Source organism: Astatotilapia calliptera, chromosome 11 (assembly GCF_964374335.1).
Source record: "Astatotilapia calliptera chromosome 11, fAstCal68.1, whole genome shotgun sequence".
Lineage (NCBI taxonomy): Eukaryota > Metazoa > Chordata > Actinopteri > Cichliformes > Cichlidae > Astatotilapia > Astatotilapia calliptera.
The window spans coordinates 27,810,217-27,831,331 of record NC_137432.1 but is presented as its reverse complement, the minus strand read 5'-3'; the positions used below and the strand labels follow the sequence as shown (position 1 = coordinate 27,831,331).

Genomic DNA, 21,115 nt, shown 5'->3' with positions numbered 1-21,115 from the left:
GGTGGCGATGCACAGCTCTGTTATATAGTCTATGTGGATTTTGTGCCACTTTTGTTCGTATGAGTCATGTGTGTGTGCGTTTTATGTGAAGACAATTTGAATTCAAGACAGGAAAAGCAGACTGTACAACTGACAAGAATAACAGAATGTATTTGAAGAAGTAAGTTATTAAAGTAATTACAGAATGTAAATGCATTGAACAGATACTAATGGGAAAATGCTGACCATATATAGCATCAAATATGGAGCGTGCTTTCATAAAAATCTTAGGGAACATAGATTCAGTTTTACTTTTCATGCCCTGTTTTTTGTCTTGTGTTAAAAAGTAATATTTTTTCATGTTTTTCATTCCTTTAGAACAGTTTTTATTCAGCCTCATTCTTTACAGCTATATAACCTTTATTCCCTGGAGGGAATTCAGTTTTCACATTGCCTATAATAAGGTTCAGCGCACATTGGCCTTCCTATCAAGCCAATCCTCTGGTGCTGGTTCAGCTTCAGCTGAGATGGGTCTCTCACCCATGGGTCCACAGAGATGGGCATGGCACGGGTCGGTGCCGAAATGGGTTGAATGACTGCACATTGCCCTGGAGTGTCAAGCATAACGTCATCCAGTGACGGCCCTTTCAAGGTCATTGCTGCCCTACTGGTCTGTAGCTCCACTCCACTTTGGAGCAAGCTCATATGCAGTGTGTGAACTGAAACATTTGTAGTATTGAGGTTTTCCACATTTTTCCTAAGAGTGGACTCAGAATATTGGCCAGCCCTCAGTCCTCATGAACATCAATGAGCCTTGGCTGCACATGAATATGGCACAGATTCACCAGTTGTCTTTCCTTGGACCATTTTTAGTATGTTGGCTTCTAACCACTCCATACCGAGAACACTCCAAAAGACCTGCTGTTTTTGAGGTGCTTGGACCCAGTCATTTTGTCATTACAATTTGGCGCTTTTAAAAGTTGCTCAGATCCTTACACTTGCAGTTTTCCCTGCTTCCAATACACTGACTTTAAGAACCGTTCTCCAACTGCCTAATATATCACGTCCCTTGGCAGGTATCATTGCATAAAGACATTCGCATTGCCTGTCTTTGGTTTTACTGTTGTGGCAGACATTTGAGAATGATCTCTGTACAGTACATGGTATTGAAAAGGTGCTGCAAAGTACTAATGTCATTTATTAGCTTAGCTAGTCACAACATGGACACCAGTATGAAAAATTAGATCGGAGATGTCAGCACTGACACACAACAGAATGGACTGTTTTGTAGAGTGAAAAACTGTTAATGAGGATGATATCAGTTTCGCTGCATTGTGCACCAGGAACCACTGTCTCTTAAATCATTATACTGTATATAAATGACACAAGAGTAGTTGTCCAGGATGTCATTTTCTCCCTGCAGGTCCAACAACAAACACATTACCGAATTAAAAAAAAACCTAAACACATATTTACATAAGCTATCTCAGGTTAAAGCACATTTGACTTATACATGATAATTTCAATAAAGAATACCTTTCTACTTTTGAAACACTAAAGGGAAATAATATTTTTGAAGGTTTGTTTAATAGAGTGTTGCAATGGTTTTATCAGCAAGGCCCACTTGAGATCAAATTGGACTGTATGAATATGACTCATGAACTAAAACGAGTTCGACAAACCCTCCTCTAGATAAATAATTTATGGCTCAACATTGGGCTGCAGGCCATTAACATTAATTTGAACACAGAATATCCATCAGAATGAAAAAATAGAAAAAAAATGTAATTTTTCCTAAAAGCCTCTCCAACATAATTAAACAACACTGCATGTAACAGCTTTTTAATTGATTTGTTTTTTTATTAAATCCATTTAGTGATTGTGTAGTTTATTCAGAAAGTGTAATTTCTTAACATCTGTTGAACTACTTCCAGAGATAATCCAGAGTGCTGCACTACCAGTCCAGATTCCAAGATGATCTCAAAAAGTATTTATCAGTCTCCCAAATTCTGTTTTATGCTCTCTAAGTTTCTCATATATGACTTGGGTTCTTTTATCTAGTGGAGTTTTACTCATTATTTGCTCTTTCTTCACTTCTGTTTCTCAAATCTTTGAGGCTACCCAACTGTTTTAGAATCATTTTCTTTATTTAATTTTTTCATAGTCTCGTAATCTTTTTTTTCTCCTCACTTCTGATGCCCTTTCACATCTCTCTTCATCAGTCTAGCTCCCTTTCTCTCTAAGTTTCCCTCTCTCTTTTACATACCCTTGATGCATTCCTGCTGGCCCTAGTCTGTCCAAAGGGATTAATTGATAGTGAGAGATAATAAATCTTCCCATTAGGCGCAAGGCCCCTGCCCATCGCTCATTATGCACCTGCTGCTCCTCAACGGCATGGCCTGGGGTTTCCCCGGCTTTTTTAACACACACATCTGCCATCCCAACGCCAGCAAGGTTAATCTCTTTCTCTCTATCGTAGCAGATTGGCTCTCTCTCAAGACACATACTTGTTCATGCATGAAAGCCATTTAAAGCACACATGTCTATTTATTCTTTCTCTTCTTGTTTTTTTTCTCAGAGTTGAGAAGCTTGGATATGTGCACGCTGTTGTATGCAAATACAACAATCTAGAGAATTTGAAAAAAGACCAGCATACAAAATCTTCAACTAAATAGGAAATATAACAATCTAGAATATGGATACTTATAGAATATGTCAAGTCTTCAGGTGTTTCAAAATGTCTCAGTTTCAGCACATAGACCTGTTTTGTTAAGAATGTATAATCTATGTTGTCATTTTTCTATGTTCTGTTATGATATGATCAGTTTTGTTTTACTGTTGCAAATTATACACTTTTTGGCCACTTTACTAGGTTATTTTTTCTTTTAGAGTGCCGCGGTTGTTAGTGCTAGGCCATTTGCTCTCACTATTTTAGACACAGCTGTTCTACTGGGATTTCCCCGCATAACCATATGTAGAATTTACAGAGAATCTGGAAAAGAAAAAAAATAGAGAGAGGCATTTCTCTGGGTGAAATCCTTCATTGAGGTCAGTGGAGAATGGCTAGAGGGTTTGAGCAAATAGGAAGCCAACAGTAACTCAAATAACCGCTTGTTACAACCAAGTTTTAGTGTTAGGGTTGAATATTCTTTAAATGCCACAGCCTACTGAGCCACCCCTCATTATGCTTTGCTAAGAAAATTGGAAATATTTCAGCTAAGAAAATTGGTAATGTTATAAAATATAGTATATAAGGCAGAGTGTGTACAATTTTAATGAGCTTGAAAGATAATGATCACTTTTATTCTTCAACAAAGCCTGAACTCTTCTAGGCAAGCTTTTCTGCAATTTCTTTTAGTCTTCAGGAAGAGTTCTCAAAGGGAGTGCCAAAGAGTTTGGTCTTTGATGGATTTTTTTCATATTTCTTAGGGACATGCCTTTAAGATGCTATTTATCAAGTAAGCATGTGATGCTATCATGTCAGCATGGACCAAAATCCATAAAGCATGTTTCCAGCATCTTGTTGGCAAAAGGGGACCAACCTGTTAGTAAGAAGGTTACCTACTAATGAATATACCAGTGAATATATTTTTGAATATTAATCTTATTTTCTATAGAAGGCATTTGGCTAAGATAACTTGCTTTATGCCATCCTATTATGCAGCCTTTCAGTTTGATTTCAAATCCTCGAATGTTGCCTGAAAGCATCAGATGTTGAGTCAAAGTCCTTAAACAGTGGGCACTGACTTCTCTTTCCACACATGGTTGTTTGTATTTGCAATTAGACAATATATTTTCATCATCATCGCTTGCTGTTATACATTTTTGTTATGTCTTTGATGTTTCCTTATGCATTCTGCATAATGGCATAGTCACTAACAGGTTCTTCATAATGATAATCAAATGATAATCAAAATCTGATTCGAGGAAATTGAATCTAATCCAGTAATTTTGGGCACATCTGCAAGCTTTCTAACACGAAGCAACCAAAATCACAGAAATGCAAATAGTACCTTGAATGTGAGACTCGCTGCAAAACGTTTAACTGCAACTCTGAATGTGTTGATACTGAAAGCTCAAAGATATTCAGTGATAACATGCTAAAGCCACATCTTTAGCACGATGGAACATCACTAATCAGTCAGTAGATCAACAGATATAAATAGTTTGTATTTTTATTTAAAACCTCATATAACCCATACAGCAAACTGTACAATTGAATTATTCACAGTGTGTTAAAAAGAAAATAATTCAGTAGCTTTTATATAGTATTTTGTCGATTTTCCCCATGTTTTACTCGGCTGTGGGTTATTCTAATGTTCTTTTAACACATACAGTTACTAGGAAAACAAAATCTTTTTTTCCTTTTTTTTTTTACAAAACCTTACAAAAACTATATTCATAGAAATTCTGCATGTCCACAAAGAAAACCCTGGTTGGCACCAACATATTTATCATATTGTTTGAGAGGTTTTCTGCCAAATGATAGAAGCTTTGCAACTGAAAAGAAAGGTATACATAAGAAGGCATACCATCATGACTGCTAGAAAATCAAAATTCATATCACACACTGCTAATGGAACACACTTTTCTCCCACATTTCTTACAAGTTTGTGTAAAATGACATTATTCACATTAATTTATTTCTTAAAAAACATATATATTCAGTAATCAAACTGACTGGATCAGCCAAATCCGAAACCCTGTTGTAATTCCAACTAATCGGATGACATTTTGATTTACTTTCACATATTACAGACGTGAAAAGCAATCTTGTCTTTCAATAACCTGCATGAAAAGCTACAGTTCACATGAGGGTAACAGTAACGTAGCAGAACCATGTATCAACCACAGCCGTACCTTAGACCAGGTTGTCATCAGGATTTCATGAAGAGTGAAGGTCCGGGTTAGGGTTACGTAATATAATCCTACTCTAAAACAACGTCCCCCAAATTCTTAGGAAAGCTCAGCATTTCCATTTCATTTTCACTTCATAGAAACATTCTCGCCATCATATAAGAAGATTTACATACTGTATATTTTTTCCATCCGGATGATATTAATCCAATATACCATATCATATAATGCATTTCTTTTAAATAAATTAAAAAAAGGTGTGGGGCTATGGATTTGGGGTAAAGTGAGGAAGTAGTTAAAATTGACCTCTCTAATGAAATAAATAGCATCTAGAACATATTTACCTGTTAACAGAATTCATTTATAACAGTATAAATTTAGCAAAATACATTTTCTCCTGCTGATTTTATCTACATATTCTACTTTGCAGGAGGGAATTGATAAAACAATAATACAGTCAATCTCTACCAAATCAATGCTTAGTATTACAGACTGGAGTTTCCTTGAATCATAGATAGTTACAAATTATTATTTTGTTGTTGTTGTTGTTGTTGATGTTGTTTCTGTGTATCAACAATTTAAACCTCACAGAGGTTTGCTGTTCATTCAGCTTTCAGGCGACAGCAGCTCACAGACTCCTCGAATCTTTCTTGGGCACGACACTCGCTTTAGATACAGTATAGCATACAGTATATGAGCACACAAAACTGTGATCTGTCACCACATTGTCTTTCAGTATGTTCACACACAACACGTATGAATTCAGTCCACATCAGGTAATTGAAAAGAAGAATACGGACGTTCTGGTCGCAGATGACCTTCAGAATCTTGCTTTGCTCATTTAAACCCAAACTTATGCCCAGTATATATAACGCAAACCAATCATTTGTCCAAAAAGCCTGCAGATCACACAGATGAATGGAGTGTTTAAAATGTCAGAAGCAGTTGGGACATTCAGTGGTCCTGTGGCACATTCAGACACAGACCAAACACATATTTTAGTGAATATGTCATGCTTAAATGCTTGAAAAAAAAAAACAACAACAAAAAACCCAAACAAAACAAACTCTGTCTCTCAGTTGTAATATAAACAGAAATGCCTGAACTAATGCCCTTCAGCCCAATCAAGAGTTAGAGATTTTAGAAAAACTGCAGGCTGCCACAACTAGTCAAAACTGCTTCAATATTTTCAGTATTATTATTAAAACTGTTTGACATTTTTGACTTTTGAACAGGAAATTGATCAATAAGTTTTCCTGTGTTGTTTGTGCAATAATTGTTTTACATTACATTTTGATAAACATTTTTTTTTAATCTAAGTTGGTTTGCTTAACCATAAAATATAATGTATTTAGGATACCTATTACCCTGCATGGTTTGAACAAATATTACAACAAGATTATTACAACAAAATTTAAAACGCTCCAATTTGCTTTTCATTGGACTTTTCATTGGATGCAAGATTTGTGCTCCTAAGTGAACCGTTCTGCCCCATATGCTAATGTAAATGCTTCTACTGAATCATCATATCTTTGGCAATCATCATTTTAAGTTAATAAAATTTAGTCATGTACAAAATTATTAGACACAAAAGGTATTACTAGGACCATTATAGCAAGGTTGTATCTCTCGTTTTTTAATACATCTCAACAATCCACTTTGCATCAGTGACTATGATTGCTTGTGTCTATCAATATAATTAATTACAAATTACAACTAACTTAATTGCTCAACTTTTAACTAGCCGTCCACCAATAACAATACTGCACATACTAAATTAGTTTTCCTATACCTTTTGACTCAATGACAACCATTAAAGCCCAGACAACAAGTTTGAGGTAACATTATTTTTTGCTGTCTGAGGCCATTTAGGAGTGTGTAAATCAATCAATTGGGTAAAGGTAGAAACTCAATTTTTGCATGTGGCAAAACTGAACTTCAATCAGATCTCCTTCCGTTCTTGTATTGTATATCTTTCATTTATTGCCATTGTCCATAGAGCCATTCTTCTCGCTGTGTTCTGCTAAGTTTTTTCAGCCTGATTCAGGATTCCTTGAACATTGTGTTTTTTTTTCCTTGTGTTTCTATGTTGCGCACGTAAACATCAGACTTGAAACTGATTGAGTGTATATACTGTTTCCTTTCTCAGGAATGGGCTTTTTTTCTTTTCTTAGAACCTCACTGAATCCTGCTTTTACCTCTTTCAGTTTGGATTACAATGGTGAATGTTGTCATACCTGTGTGGCTGATGCTGCCATTTTCAGTTGCCCATGTTTTGTTAGTGTTCCCATGTCACTGTGGTTAATGCTGTATCTGGTGATCCCATCTATACCATTGTCTCTAGTCACTGGCAGTGCCCCTGAAACATTGCTCAGCAGGCTCTTGCCCTGTGGGGAACACATTGTCACGGGAACACAGGAGTCATCCCAGTGCTGCAGCTCATGTTGTCCTTTCCTGGGAGTCGTCGGTCGTTGTAGGCGTGCATGTTGATCACTGCATCCGTCTTCACCATGACTGGAGGCTGAGGTTTGTGTTTCACCCGTCTCTCGCAGGTGAACGACAGTCTGATCTCGTCCACCATGGCACTGCACAAAGACCTCTGGGCAAAAAGGGAGGATGCGGAGAGGGCAGCGAGAAGGAGAAGAGGGGAAAGGGACGGGGGGTAAATGCCTTAGCTTTAAATTGTTCTGACAGCAGAGAGTGTCGGCAGTCTAAGGAGCACAAAATGGATAAAAACATTTATGTTGGGTTAATTCTGGTATGTTTGCATTGTGTGCATGTGCATGGCTGTCATCAATATCAAACTGCAACACCACCCCGCGTAGAGTTCACACAATTCATTGTTTCTGTGTCAAAAAAGTTTGGTGTGAGAACATGCAACTATTTTCTTAACATGACTCAAATTAATGATTTACAACAGCAAAGGCGCTCATGATATTCTGACATCGCCAGTGACTAATAATGGATTACGTCTCTATGCTCCAATTTGCAATTATGCTTGTTAAAATAAGTAAATGTTGTGGTGTTATGGCCAAGTCCTCCTGGGGATTAGCCAAAGGCATGCAAATCCTTTTATAACATGTTTGAACGAAAAAGCCATGAATAGAGCACAGCTTTGGTTTAGCGGCTATATGGAACGCAGCAAAATAACAAAATGGCACATGCACCAACTTCTTAGCAAAAAGGTGAATCAAATGCTAGTACAGTGTAATTAAATTAATTTCTAAGTAATTTTCCATGCATACTTAAAAAAATATATTCTTCTGTTAATTTATGAGGACATATACCTGCTCACGTTCCGCAGTCTTCCGTAGTTTGTAGATGAATTCAGCAATTGCCACAAAAACAGATAGCACTAGGCCAGATGCCAGCACAATGAATATACCACCCAGGTTCTGGATACCCATGGGGCCTGTTTCGCGATGCCGTTCATCCAGGCAGCTGCTCCCACTCCACCACTTCTCCTTTAGCATGTGTAGGCGCCCATCCTCCAAGATGCTTAGGATTGCTATGGAGATTTTGTCTCTGTACGGAGAGCCTGGAAGCAACATAAGGCCTATTTTACTTTGGAAGAAACACCAGCTGGACTCTGTGATAATAAGGTTCATAAACATGCTGTGACACACTCTCACTAGTAGCTTAAAAAAAAGTTTTATGTTGCTGCCACATCTGAATAGTAATACCTCAACCTCCTTCTTCAAAAAGTAACACATAACTTTTGAAAACTTTTCAATTTTTATAACTTCTAGTCTCAAATATACTCGTTAGCCATTTAAAAGTCCTACCGAGGGGAGTGCCGATGCCGTAGCCTTTGCTGTCGATAAGTCCTCCCACCTGTGTCAGGTTACAGTTCCTTCTAGTGATGTAATCAATAGTGGTGGACTCCGTAATGAGGGCATAGTCTGACTTCAACACCCTCTGAATACCATCTTCAATAGACTTCACCAGTGAAGTTCTTGGCCGGCTGCTCATAAAGGCCCACATCTTCTCAAAAGTAGAAACTCTAGATTTCTGTAAAGGATGAAAAGATGCAGTTTTTAAAAAGTGACTCATTTTAACAGTTCCCTAGCTGCAGGCGAGAGAAAGTAGCTAAAAAAAGTACAATGCTTCTGCCACTAAAAAAAAAAAAAATCAATTTTAAATAAATAAATTTCAGATGTTAGATGCCCCAAGGTGTTAAATCTGAAAATACTGCTAACCATAAAATCTCTCTAGTCCCTCTGGAAGAAAAACTTAGGGGGATTTTTTCTCCTTCTTTTAAAAAAAATTGAATAGAAAATGTCAGAGATGACACTTGTTCATTTACAGCACTTAACAATACAGTTTCTTAGCTTGTGATCAAATAGATTTAAATGATTACCCATATCTTCTTTGTCACAAGATTAAAGGACAGTAAATTAAAGCTCTGTACATATCTGTCCTCATAAGTGCTACTGAAGCAGCAATAATAGACAGCCTTGCCATTAGTGTTACATCGGGCTATGTGGTATTTCATGCAATTTTCTAGGAGGTCACATTTATGCCATGTCTAATCCTAGATAATTACTATTTAAAGAGTATAAGCCATTTCAAATTGTGAAAGATGCCACTATAAGAAGCCCTCTATTATTGTTAACTGCAGTATAAGCACAATCTTGGCTGCTTAAAACTGAGATATGATAGTCTGATATTAAAACTTTAAAGTACCAATTAAGATGTATGGCAAATGCTGCCAAGTTGGCATCTTACCATATGGTAGCTTAGTACGGCTTATTTGTGTTACAGCAGTGTGTAAATTACGAATGACTCATAATAAAGAACGTCTCCCCATCTTTCCCCAGTGAACAATGGGAGCTACATCAGGCATTTTTTCAGCCTATCATTAGTAGGTGGTAATAGTCATAGACAGGCTCCTTAGTGCACTTGTTTTAATCCAATGGGCAGCTCATAAGATAAGTTCTGGCCTATAGTGGTTGACTCTTTTTCTAGAGAAACGAAACATGTGCTACAACACTATTATAATTTCACGATCATGATTTGAAAGCTGTCTTATTCTGGATAAATGTAAAACTAGACTTAGATTGTGTTATAAATGTGTTGAAATAATCATCCATCCATCCATCCATTCGCTTCCGCTTATCCTTTTCAGGGTCGCGGGGGGCGCTGGAGCCTATCCCAGCGTCATAGGGCGATGGGCGATCGTGGCTCAAGAGTTGGGAGTTCGCCTTGTAATTGGAAGGTTGCCGGTTCGAGCCCCGGCTCGGACAGTCTCGGTCGTTGTGTCCTTGGGCAAGACACTTCACCCGTTGCCTACTGGTGGTGGTCAGAGGGCCCGGTGGCGCCAGTGTCCGGCAGCCTCGCCTCTGTGGCTACAATGTAGCTTGCCGTCACCAGTGTGTGAATGTGTGCGTGAATGGGTGGATGACTGGATATGTAAAGCGCTTTGGGGTCCTTAGGGACTAGTAAAGCGCTATATAAATACCGGCCATTTACCATAGGGCGAAAGGCGGGGTACACCCTGGACAGGTCGCCAGTCTGTCGCAGGGCTAACACACAGGGACAGACAACCATTCACACTCACATTCACTCGCACATTCACACCTAGTGGCAATTTGGATTATCCAATTAACCTATCCCCACAAGCTGCATGTCTTTGGACGGTGGGAGGAAGCCGGAGTACCCGGAGGGAACCCACGCAAACACGGGGAGAACATGCAAACTCCACACAGAAAGACCCCGGCCTGATGGTGGAATTGAACTCAGGAACTTCTTGCTGTGCGGCAACAGTGCTAACCACCGTGCCACCGTGGCTTAAATTATACACAATCTCAATACAATCTTAATCCCCAAATGGTAGTAACAGAAATCATCTGGTATCACAATCTTTTGGTAGCTTTTTTGACCTCAGTCCTCTGTATGTGCAGCACACAGCACGTGTGACTCCATCCAGAGCAAAGCTACGAACAGTTGAATATATTTTTCTAAATAAGTTTAAGACCAAATGCATCCATTTGCAGAGGCTTTATCTGCTCCCTGGTCTCATCAGTATTTATCATGCTTCTCTGCCTCATTGAGTTAACATCATTAAGCCGTTCTGTAAGAGCAAGTAGGAGCAGAGGGCACGTGAGTCTTGGATAATTATACACCTATTTATGATGCAATAATCACAACCGTGATTATCAAAGTATTGAAACTGATCAAAAATAACAGTTTTACATTGGAAAAAGTAACATAAATACAGATTACTTCTGCATAGATGGTAAACTGCGATTATGGTGATACTCCTTTACATAAGCAAAATGCAATTCGATTAATCATCAGCACATCAATATTGTTTTCAATGTAAACATTATCAACAGAAAATATGCATAAATCAAACTCGACAGTGAAGACTAAAGTATTCATGAACTAAAATACAGGATTTGCAGGGCAACAAAAAAAACTAGGGCAGGCCCTGAAAAAGTATTCGTTTTTTTTTTTCTTTATTCCAATTGAATATCATAATCTTATGTGTCTTCAATAGAAATGTGCAGTGTTTTCATTTTCTTACTCTGAGAAACTGTAACTCTGTTACATGTGTTATTCAGCACCACAGCAGCAGAAGCATCTGAAGCAAAGCTCAAAATAATGAAATAAAGTCAAGACCCTTCAGGCAATCGCTGAAACTTCGGAATAAAAAAAACATCATCTGGAACACATCAAACGGTGTAGAGAAGTGGAGAAACTAAAAAGAAAAAAAGCCTTTGCTGTGGGAATTAAAATGTAACTGAATTTATATGTGTAATATAATTCTGATAATAATACTACCATTTGTACCTTGAAGAAAGACATCGTTGCACCATCTTTGACCACGCCGTACTCGATTTTGGTCTGCTTGGCAATGTCGTCAGCTGAGTCCACAGGTGAATCCATTCTTTCCACAGTGAGGAAAGCTGCTAAATTAGCTGTATAGGATGATATGATGATGAGCGTGAAGAACCACCAGATCCCACCAATTATCCTGGTCGACAGGGCTTTGGGCATCAATTCTGAGCCTGTAGGCAACGTAGAGTGAGAGACTATTAAACAATTAGCTATATAAAACTGTACATGCCAACAGTGTAACTGAATAAAACAAATGCAGTGACATGACCATGCATTTTTGTTAATTGGTCTGCAAATGTTTTTGGCAGTGCCACTAGTGTTGATCAAGGTACTGTCAATGAGGAAATGGAAACTGATGCGAGCTTGCCAGGTTAGCCACACTCTAAGCTTAGAATTCAAAAATGGCAGATCAGATCAGTAAAACTGTATGGTGCTTAGAGTTTTACATTATTTTTATTTATTTATTTTTTCAAGCAAGATGAAAATGAAATAATTGATGTGTTTGATTGTATTCAGTCATCAATATTTTCTTAAAGTCAGCTTTGGTAAAGCAACTGCAAAAGAACTTAATCTGTGAAAAAATAGGATGTGAAATCTGATGAAAAGCTTATTTATTTATACCCTCATGGCATTTCATAACTTATCATTTCTTTACATTGAGGTATTGTGTCAAATCATCAACACCAGTATAAAAATGAGAAGAAAATAAAGGTAAGCTATAATACCTAGCCGGACTGACAGTGCACCTCTGCATCAACCTCGACTTTGAGTGGTCCTCTGCTGAGTAATACTATGTTTACAATGGCTCACTGACTGGTGTTAAAGTTACTTTATATCTCATCTCTGACAACCTTTAAAATACCCTTGTGCTTTGTGCACTCTGTTACTTTACTGAGAAGATTTACGAGGGCAATTCTGAAGAGTAACAAGCCCACAGAAGAGGGGCAGAGTGGTCAGCTCTTTAACCTCTTCTACCAAATTTGATTGGATTTGTCCTTTGTGGTCTGACAAAGACTCTGCCTGGTTACAAACAAGGGAAGACAGTAGCATCCTTTAATTCACTATGACTTCAGAGATGGAAGATCCAGATGCATTCTCTTGTTGCACTAAAAATGAAGTGAAGCAACGTGTAACTCAATTGAATTCCACACTATAAAGCGCTGCTGTCAGCAGGGAGCAGTATATGGTGCTGTATCAGAAAACTCTAATAAATACAAAAAGCAGATCAGTCATGTAGTGCCAAGGAAATAAAATGGTGTCAATATACCATACAGTTCTTTGAAGGTCTCTTGTAAACCGAGGAAATAACAAAGTACTTTCTGGGAGAACAATACAGATCCTATGAGTAGCCAGCGGTTCACATCTTGGTGTCCAGGAGCTACACTGCCTTTTTTGACATTTCAGAAATGTTTCCTTTTTTAGTGATCAATTAACAAAGTAACAGATGAAACAATGTGTGTATTGATTAATATTTTACTATTTTGCAACAAAACATTTTACTTCTGGTTAGCTTTCTCTTGCATCCAGTATATATCTAATGCTAAGCTAATTAGCATTATGGCATTTTTTTTTCTAAACTTTCTCAGAAGAAATGTCGATATGGTTATTTCCATAACCAATTAAAGTATTTCTAAAAATATATACAATATATATTACAAACAGTGTATATATTATGTTTAACAAGCAAAAAAAATGGTTTTAAACTAGTTAGCTAACCTAGCTAAAGCAATATCAATAGCCTATTAATCTTTAGCTGAAATAAAAATTCACTGTCCCTTGATGTATACATTTTCCAGTAAAAAGCGGTGAAACTTCTCGTATTATATTGCATACTCTCAAAAGAAAATATCATATTTTACGAGTTAAAAATTAACTCATAAGGGCTTTTTAGGCGATAGAGACTAAAAATGTTTAAGATTTTCCTTAATAACTCACAGACTGCTTCCAAAACACTAGCAATGTTTTGATAAAATTAACATACATGTGCACTAACTAAAGGTGAAGTTGATATCTTTTCACTAATAAAGACATGACTATAATATTTTAATTCTATAGGCCACTGAAAAAAATACATCAAACTAACCCATTAGGCTTTGTCTCAAACAGGAGTAGTCAGCAAAATAATTACATTGCAGTAGTACTATAATAATTTATCTTTAAAAAAATGTTTAGCCTATATACTTTCAATTTAATATAGATTTTGAGTACTGCAAGCTATAACTTCAAGGTAAAAATGTATTACTGAAATACACTGATGACTGTGACATTACAGATGTTTAATCTGGTAATTAAAATAAACTGACAATACAGCATCCAATCATTTGGATGTATTTATTTGTGTAATGCATTATATAGCATTTATATTGATATATTTTTGTTATTATAAAATTAAAAAAAATTAAATTTAAATGTATATTATCAAAATATTTTCATTTTCTCATGGTAAGGTATGTCATCATCACAAACAAGCATGATGCCTACAATTGTAAATGTTAAAACATGTCACAGTTGTGTCTTCTTACCATTGCATCAGATCTCTCCTATTGCACATTATAAAGTTCTTATCGCCGATACAGCAAAGCAAATCCTTTCTCACTACAGCATTTGATTTGCTATACTTTGCTAATTCCACTTAAATGTGAGCAATAACAATGCTTCAAAAACTATGGTCATCGCTTAATATTGAAAAAAAAAATAGCCCGGCTGATTTTTGAAAGTTAATTTGAACTGAATTATGTAAAAATTGTAGTGTTGCATTTTTAAGTCGTAAGATTATGCATTATGCAGTACTAGTTTCGGTTGCTCTCTTGTTCACAAGAGGTCGCCACAGCAGGTGGCTCCGGATTTTTGATTTATTTTGTTTCCTGATGCAACCCTACAGGGATTTGCATCTCCTGCCGGAATGGAACTAGAAATCTTTCACTTGTTATTGAAGGTCTGCATTATAGAGGCATTTTGATTCTATATTAATATTATAATGTTACGAGTTCTATATCATGTTGAATGAATCTATTTTGAAATAGTTGTTTGAGTTGTAAAAGGATTTTTCCTTTGTTTTGTAAGCTAATGCATGATAAATATACCATCTCTATAGCTGCTACTAACATCTCAACATACATTCATCAAAACACAATAATTAAGAAGTCTCTTTGACAGTATGATGTTATTTTCTTCTCAATAAACGAACAGATTGCTTTGCATCTAATAATGCCTTTTGAGTTGTCATCCTTTGGGGGGGAGAGTAAGAGTTTCTCTTTGAATTTAGAAATGCATCGTGCTAAGTATGATGCACCTGGTTTTTTGGAGTGTTTCTTCCCGCAAGCAATGTCTCACCTCAACACTAGCACTCGGCTTTCCCATGAGAATAGCTACCTGCACTTAGCATTCTCTTCTACGGAGTCAGACAAAAACTCCTTTTCCAAGCTTGAGGCTTTTACTTTTACTTAATTGGTTTAAAATAAGGACACTTGTGAATGGAAATGTTTGTCCCATTGCACGCAAAGTAGGCTAAGTTAATTTTGATGCCATTCTAAAAAAAACAAGATACAAAAAAAAGCAAGGACACTGCTCCAGTTTCTCAACCAGAGTGAGAGAAACCCACCTCAATGTAATAATGTGTAAATAACAAAATAAAGAATGCTATATTTAAAATTTCAAAACAAAAAAATCATGGTAAACATACATTCACAATCCTATTTATATTATGCAGGGAGATGTGCTTTAATTAATAAAGAAACGATGTCATCACAAATATCAGAAACTGCATTGCAGTGCTTATTTTGCAGAAGCCACTTTGCAAGAAACGTTCAGACATGATGTGAGCAAAAACCTACCGAGACCCCAGGAACACATCTGAAGCACACAAAGTGTTTGCTTTTGCACCTCCTCATATTTTATGTTCTTTGTGTTGTCTAGGACACCTCCCTCCCACAGACAAGCTGGTAGATTTTTTTGGATTTTCTCAAACACGTCCATTTGCATTTTAAACATGTCAAGGAAATGGCTTCCGTCTCAGCTGCTGTCACTGTGTTTGGCAGACAAGCAAGGGAAGTCTGTTTATGTGACACAGACAAAATATAACTCGCTGCAGATCCCACCGTGCAGCATGTGTGCAAGGTACCATAGCACAAATGTGTGTCACCGAATCCCAGAATCAGTCTGCGTCGTCGCTTTTTTTCACGTCGATGCATTAAATGTTGAAATATACGTTTGACTGTACCTCTTTAAAAATTCACGGAGAAACAGTTATTGGAACACTAACCTTATATTAACTTGATATCCTGGTGTGAAGAAATTTATTCAATGAACTATGAAGAGCTGATTAGCAGCAGACGCAGCTCTAGTCAGCTCCAGCAGGCTAAATAAGAAGAACTGGAGCTGAGGCATTTACAGACAACACTCTATGAATTATAATGAAAAATTCTCCCCAGTTTAGTTTAATAATATAGGCTACTAACTAGCTCATTTTGTTTTGATTTTCTTTCTCCTCTCCCTTCCAGCCCACTGGTGCTATACTCATAACCCTCTGACTGCACCAGCAAATTGGCAGTGCTGCTATGCAGTTTCACAAGAGTGCCGCCGAATTTCTGTGCTTAATGAATTGCTGAATGTGTTTGCTATCCTTACGGGCAAAGATCCACTGCCGAGTCTCACTAAGCCTCCTTGATTTGTCTTGTTACACTGAGGTTAAACATTTTTGTTACGTTGGTCTTTTTCTCCACAGTTGACTTCATTATGTTATTTCTGGGCCTTTATTTGCCTACCTATCCCTTTCAGGGACACCTAGCAATGGCCTAACAGCAAACACTTATTTATATCCCTCTGCTTTTACTTAATAATATTACATCGACAATACGCTTTTTGATCTGACACTAAAATATATGATGACTGAGTTCAAAATTATAAGGCATCAACAGTGACATAAGTTGGTGGGCTACTTGTTGGACAGTTATAATTGAAGCATATGGATTCTCTACACCCGGCCACTCTTAGCGCAAGCCAAGCAGTGCTGAACACGTCACAGCAGCCAGTTCGAGCATAGCTGACAGCTGGCATTTGTCAAACATGTTCCTCAACTTACCCTTTGCGTCCTCAACATTCAGAAAGCTCTTGAGCAGGGCCAGTGACTGTGTAACATGGAAATAAATGCAACGATGTGTTCCACCCTTACCCGCCAATCTCTGACAAGTGTCTGGCACATACTCTTCCCTTTTTAAACAGCAGGTAGGTGACAACAGCTTCCCTTTGTCATGTAAGACTGAGCTCGGCAGTTGTTCTTGACAGGTAAATGTCTTATGAAACAGTCACGGAATGGAAATCATGGAGCTTGTCAGTTAAAGAGGCAGAAAGTGGGAGGTGGTGGTGAAGAGAAAAGGAGGGTGGGGGTGACAGGATTGTTTCTGACAGGAAAGAGGATGTGTGCGCCGCCTTACCTTGTTGCATTAAGGAACCAACTCCAAACCAGAAGCTGTTGAGCAGGGTAAAGTTGTTCTCCACCACATCTGATCCAGGATTGCAAGGATGGGCGTCATACCATTCATATGGACTGAATCTGAGATTAAGAGAAGTTGGAAAGGAGTCAAAAACCTCTACCAGTCACAAGATCAAAGAACAATAGTATTATATCTTTTACATCATTCTTGAACAATGTTGAATAGCACTGCTATTTCAGAGTTTCATCTTTGGTTTAGAGTAAAAGAGATAATGATGCATTAGACAGCAACTCTACAAGCACTACTTAAAGCACGATTAATTGATTATTAGCAGCAAATTAAGCTGTAAATACGACCTTGGACTGATTATTAGCCTCTACAGTTGATCTGGTGAACATATAAGCAAACATCTGTCAAGCTAAGGATCAACACCAATAATCAATTAAGTAATTAATCTAGAATTTTGTCTCCATCATCTGCCTTAATTCTGGGTAGTAACTGTACAGCTAGTTTTAGGCCTTTTTTCACTAAGAGTAGCTCTCTGATAGTCTTTTAATAATACAAAGGAATAATGCAAGCAATAGATTTGTGGGCTTTAACACAAAAACAATGAGTTACAAAAACAAAGGGGAGTCACTATGGGGGACTCCGGAGTCGGTCGGTTATTTTGGCCACGAACATGGCCATAACGTCTGGGTGAAATATGTATAATATAGTTTATATGCAGTAGCTGGAATGGTTATATAGGTGCAAAAAAATTTTCAAACTATTATCAAATGTCACATCAAAAATTTAAATACACTGGTCCTAGTTTTTTAAGCCTTACCTCTGGAAACCCCCTTGACTTATTCCAACATGCTTTGTAGTTAAAGGTGACGATTGAAGCATTAAAATACAATTTTTCAGAGGGTGTAAAATGTCATGTTTGAGAATGTGAGGAATAAGGACCCCTGTGCAACTTTCCATATCTGTGACACCCACCCTCCACCCCATGCAACTTTACTGCACAGGAGGACAGAGGCTGGGAAAAAGTATTAATATTAACTATATTTTATTCTGACGTCCTCGTGGCAAGAATTGTGTCATCATTACCCCGACGTGTCTTATTTGCTAATGTGGCAGAATATGGCATTAGACATAATGAGTAACTAAAACAGTCCACTGACTCTCCTATACTGAATCTTTGGTTGCATATTTCTGTTCTGAAGGGATATGGCAGGAATAATCTAGAAAGATTGAATTAACTAGAATGTATATTATGAAAAGACTAATAGACTTCAATCTAATTACACAGCGCAGAAATATTTTCTAATATGTCAGCAATCTATTTTAATCTGAGGGCGAACTGAACCGATGGGTAATCATGAAATAGACAGAGGCTTTTCCAGGTGTCATTCATTAATTCTAGTCTTATTTAGGCATCCAGATATATGAACTGATGAACATTAAAAGACTGTATTTGCCCACTGTGATCTTGCCTAAGTGTTGTTTCCCATAGACTAAAATGACAACAGCCACATATACTCACCAGTGTTACTATCTTTAAGTGTTTCCATTAGCATTCGCGACTCATCTGCCCTTAATAACATGTGCAGACATCAAAGAGGCCTTGGGCAGCTGTTGTACAAATGTGGTGCTCTCTAACATTTTAATGAATTCCTTCAGTCTCATTTTGTTTTACTTTAATCTTAAATTGAAAGCCTTGGCCATGTAATATGTGATAGAGGCTTGGAAAATAGGAGAGATTTTTGCAGCCAAAATATACACGAACAGGACTTAAACAGGACACAAATGAGGAAAACCAGAATGCCTTTTTTCATTATTTCAGAGCATCTCCTACATAGGCAATGTGAGAGTACTGATTCAATCCTCCTGATTTCTCTGCTAATGTCTAAAAAGGTTGTGCTGTCAACCAGGGCCATAAGCATGTTTCAGACTTCATGCAGCAGCCTACATGCAGTAGAGTGATGCTGCGGAACAAGGTACTCTCCCGGGTAGGGACTGCAAACGACAGTTTTTTGGATTCATTCAATACATCATGTGTTGCTGATATATGTTATTAGATTTACTAGTTGTGATTTTAGTAAAAAGGGAAACTCTAATACAACATTTTTTTTTGTAAATTCTCCTGTGGCCATAATTCCACTTGATGTGGACTTTTTGATCATATTTTCCCGCTGTAGTTGGTAGGTAGCCAAGCAAAAGTGTACGGATGACACAGTGGCTGAAGTATTAGAGATTTTGGTCTCACTTTGTTATACGTGTACCTTCTTTAGCTAAATGCACATGTCCCAAATAACCATTAATTTTCCACCATTACAAATGCAGAAAGCGACTATAGGTTCTGCTTTCCACAGTGTTTGATAATGTGGCTATGAGGGAAAATAAACTTCATTTCTACACGACCAAGAATATAGTTAGACCAACTGCATGCCCATAGAAATAATGACCTGGAGACAGCTTGGTAATTAAACGTAACAAAGCAAAAGCCTCATTTTTGCATTCACAAACATTAGCTTGCTAAATATATACTACTTCGGCACAGTTTTTAACTTTTTTGTCAATTTTTTTCTGTTGAAATGTTAGTGCTGCCAGTTATTAAATTACATCTATTTTCAGACTATAATAACAGCACTCCCTGTTGTCTGTGAATGATTTCAGTCTGGATCATTGGAGGACCAAATCAGCATCTGTGATTTATTCGATGTGGCGAGCAAAGCTTACCCAAAGACATGTCTTGCGATTAGCTCTAAATAAAGTTGATCTCATAGGAAGCACACAAATACCAAGACTAACTAGACAAGAAAAAAAAAAAGGCAAAATGCGCTGATATTGCAAACTGATTTAATGTAGCACATTTAATCTAAATACACATTTGTGGTTCTAAGGATTGTAACATTTTTTTAACAACAGTCTATATTTTTTATTTAATTCCCACAAAAGGGCCAAGTTCTTAGTGAAAATCAAAGGGTTTTAAAATCAACACATATATAGTGTTGATTCCAATCTTTGCCTGCAAACGCTGGATTTTGTGGTTTAGAGATTTGTTTTTAGGCAACAGAAGTAAATTGTATATTTGGTGGGGATATTTCTTTTTGAAAGTGAGACTGGCTCATGGAAATGAAGGAACAGGTCACCCAGTGCAAAAATGTGTTTTCTTTAAAAACAACAGAGCTCCTCAGCACAGAGGAATAAACTATAAAAGGCTTTGGAAACACAGGTAATCATTCTTAGTAGGATCTGTGTTTTGTCAGGTAATGGTCTTAGTGGATCTTTGAATGGATATCACTATTCAGATCCTTTGGATATCTCTGTATAATAAATGTAAACGGATCAAGAAGCCACGATATCTTTACATATTGAATATGTTGTGTAAAACCACACACTTGCTTAGTTGTGTGTGTTAAGCGTGTTAAACAGACAGTGAGAGTATAAATGCTCATCCACATCAACAAGTTACAGAGATTTTCAGATTTATTGGTGAGGCAATGTTTTTTCTTCGGATGTATTATCTTCAGGTTTTAAATGTGTGAGGCAAAAATATTCAGAAATCATCTCTAATTTTAATATATAGGCGATTTTTCCAGCACAGTGTTACAGCATAGTTTATATGCTATTTATCTGTGGATAAATAAGTGTTCCTTCAAATCATAAATATTGTATTTCATATATTTCTAATATGTTTGTTATATTTATTTGCCTGATATCGATGACAATACACTGACGCAAATGTCCAGCATTTGAAATGGCCTATTTGTGCTTGGAGTAGCCCCGTCTCTGTTTTCTGTCATCTGCTTTATGCTCAATTATGACGCACTTTTAGGGATGCGACTCAGCTATCTAGGCCAGCCTTCAAAAACTTGATGCAACAATTTAAGATGATTTTGCACTTATGTGAAGCCACTCCAGAATTTGTTTGGTCTCACAACAGCAAATGAGGATAGAGTGCAGCTGTTTGCTCTCAAGCCCCTGAACTCCTTTCAGTGCTCGCTTTTCTATAACTT

At 37.2% G+C, this 21,115-nt stretch overlaps 1 protein-coding gene and 1 long non-coding RNA gene across 2 annotated transcripts in view; one reads left to right on the top strand and one right to left on the bottom strand.

Annotated features, from left to right (window-relative positions):
- Positions 1–21,115, top strand: part of LOC145431829 (uncharacterized) — a 126,935-nt gene that overhangs the window by 83,539 nt on the left and 22,281 nt on the right. The window lies entirely within an intron of this gene.
- grik3 (glutamate ionotropic receptor kainate type subunit 3) overlaps positions 4,137–21,115 on the bottom strand; it is a 130,146-nt gene continuing 113,167 nt past the window's right edge. Inside the window, exons 12-16 of the mRNA XM_026185792.2 lie at positions 17,112–17,230; positions 11,632–11,849; positions 8,622–8,847; positions 8,124–8,374; positions 4,137–7,433 (exon numbers count right to left, since the gene is read on the bottom strand). Coding sequence (XP_026041577.1) covers positions 7,068–7,433; positions 8,124–8,374; positions 8,622–8,847; positions 11,632–11,849; positions 17,112–17,230 — 1,180 coding nt within the window. The 3' untranslated portion in view covers positions 4,137–7,067. The remainder of the gene's footprint in view (positions 7,434–8,123; positions 8,375–8,621; positions 8,848–11,631; positions 11,850–17,111; positions 17,231–21,115) is intronic.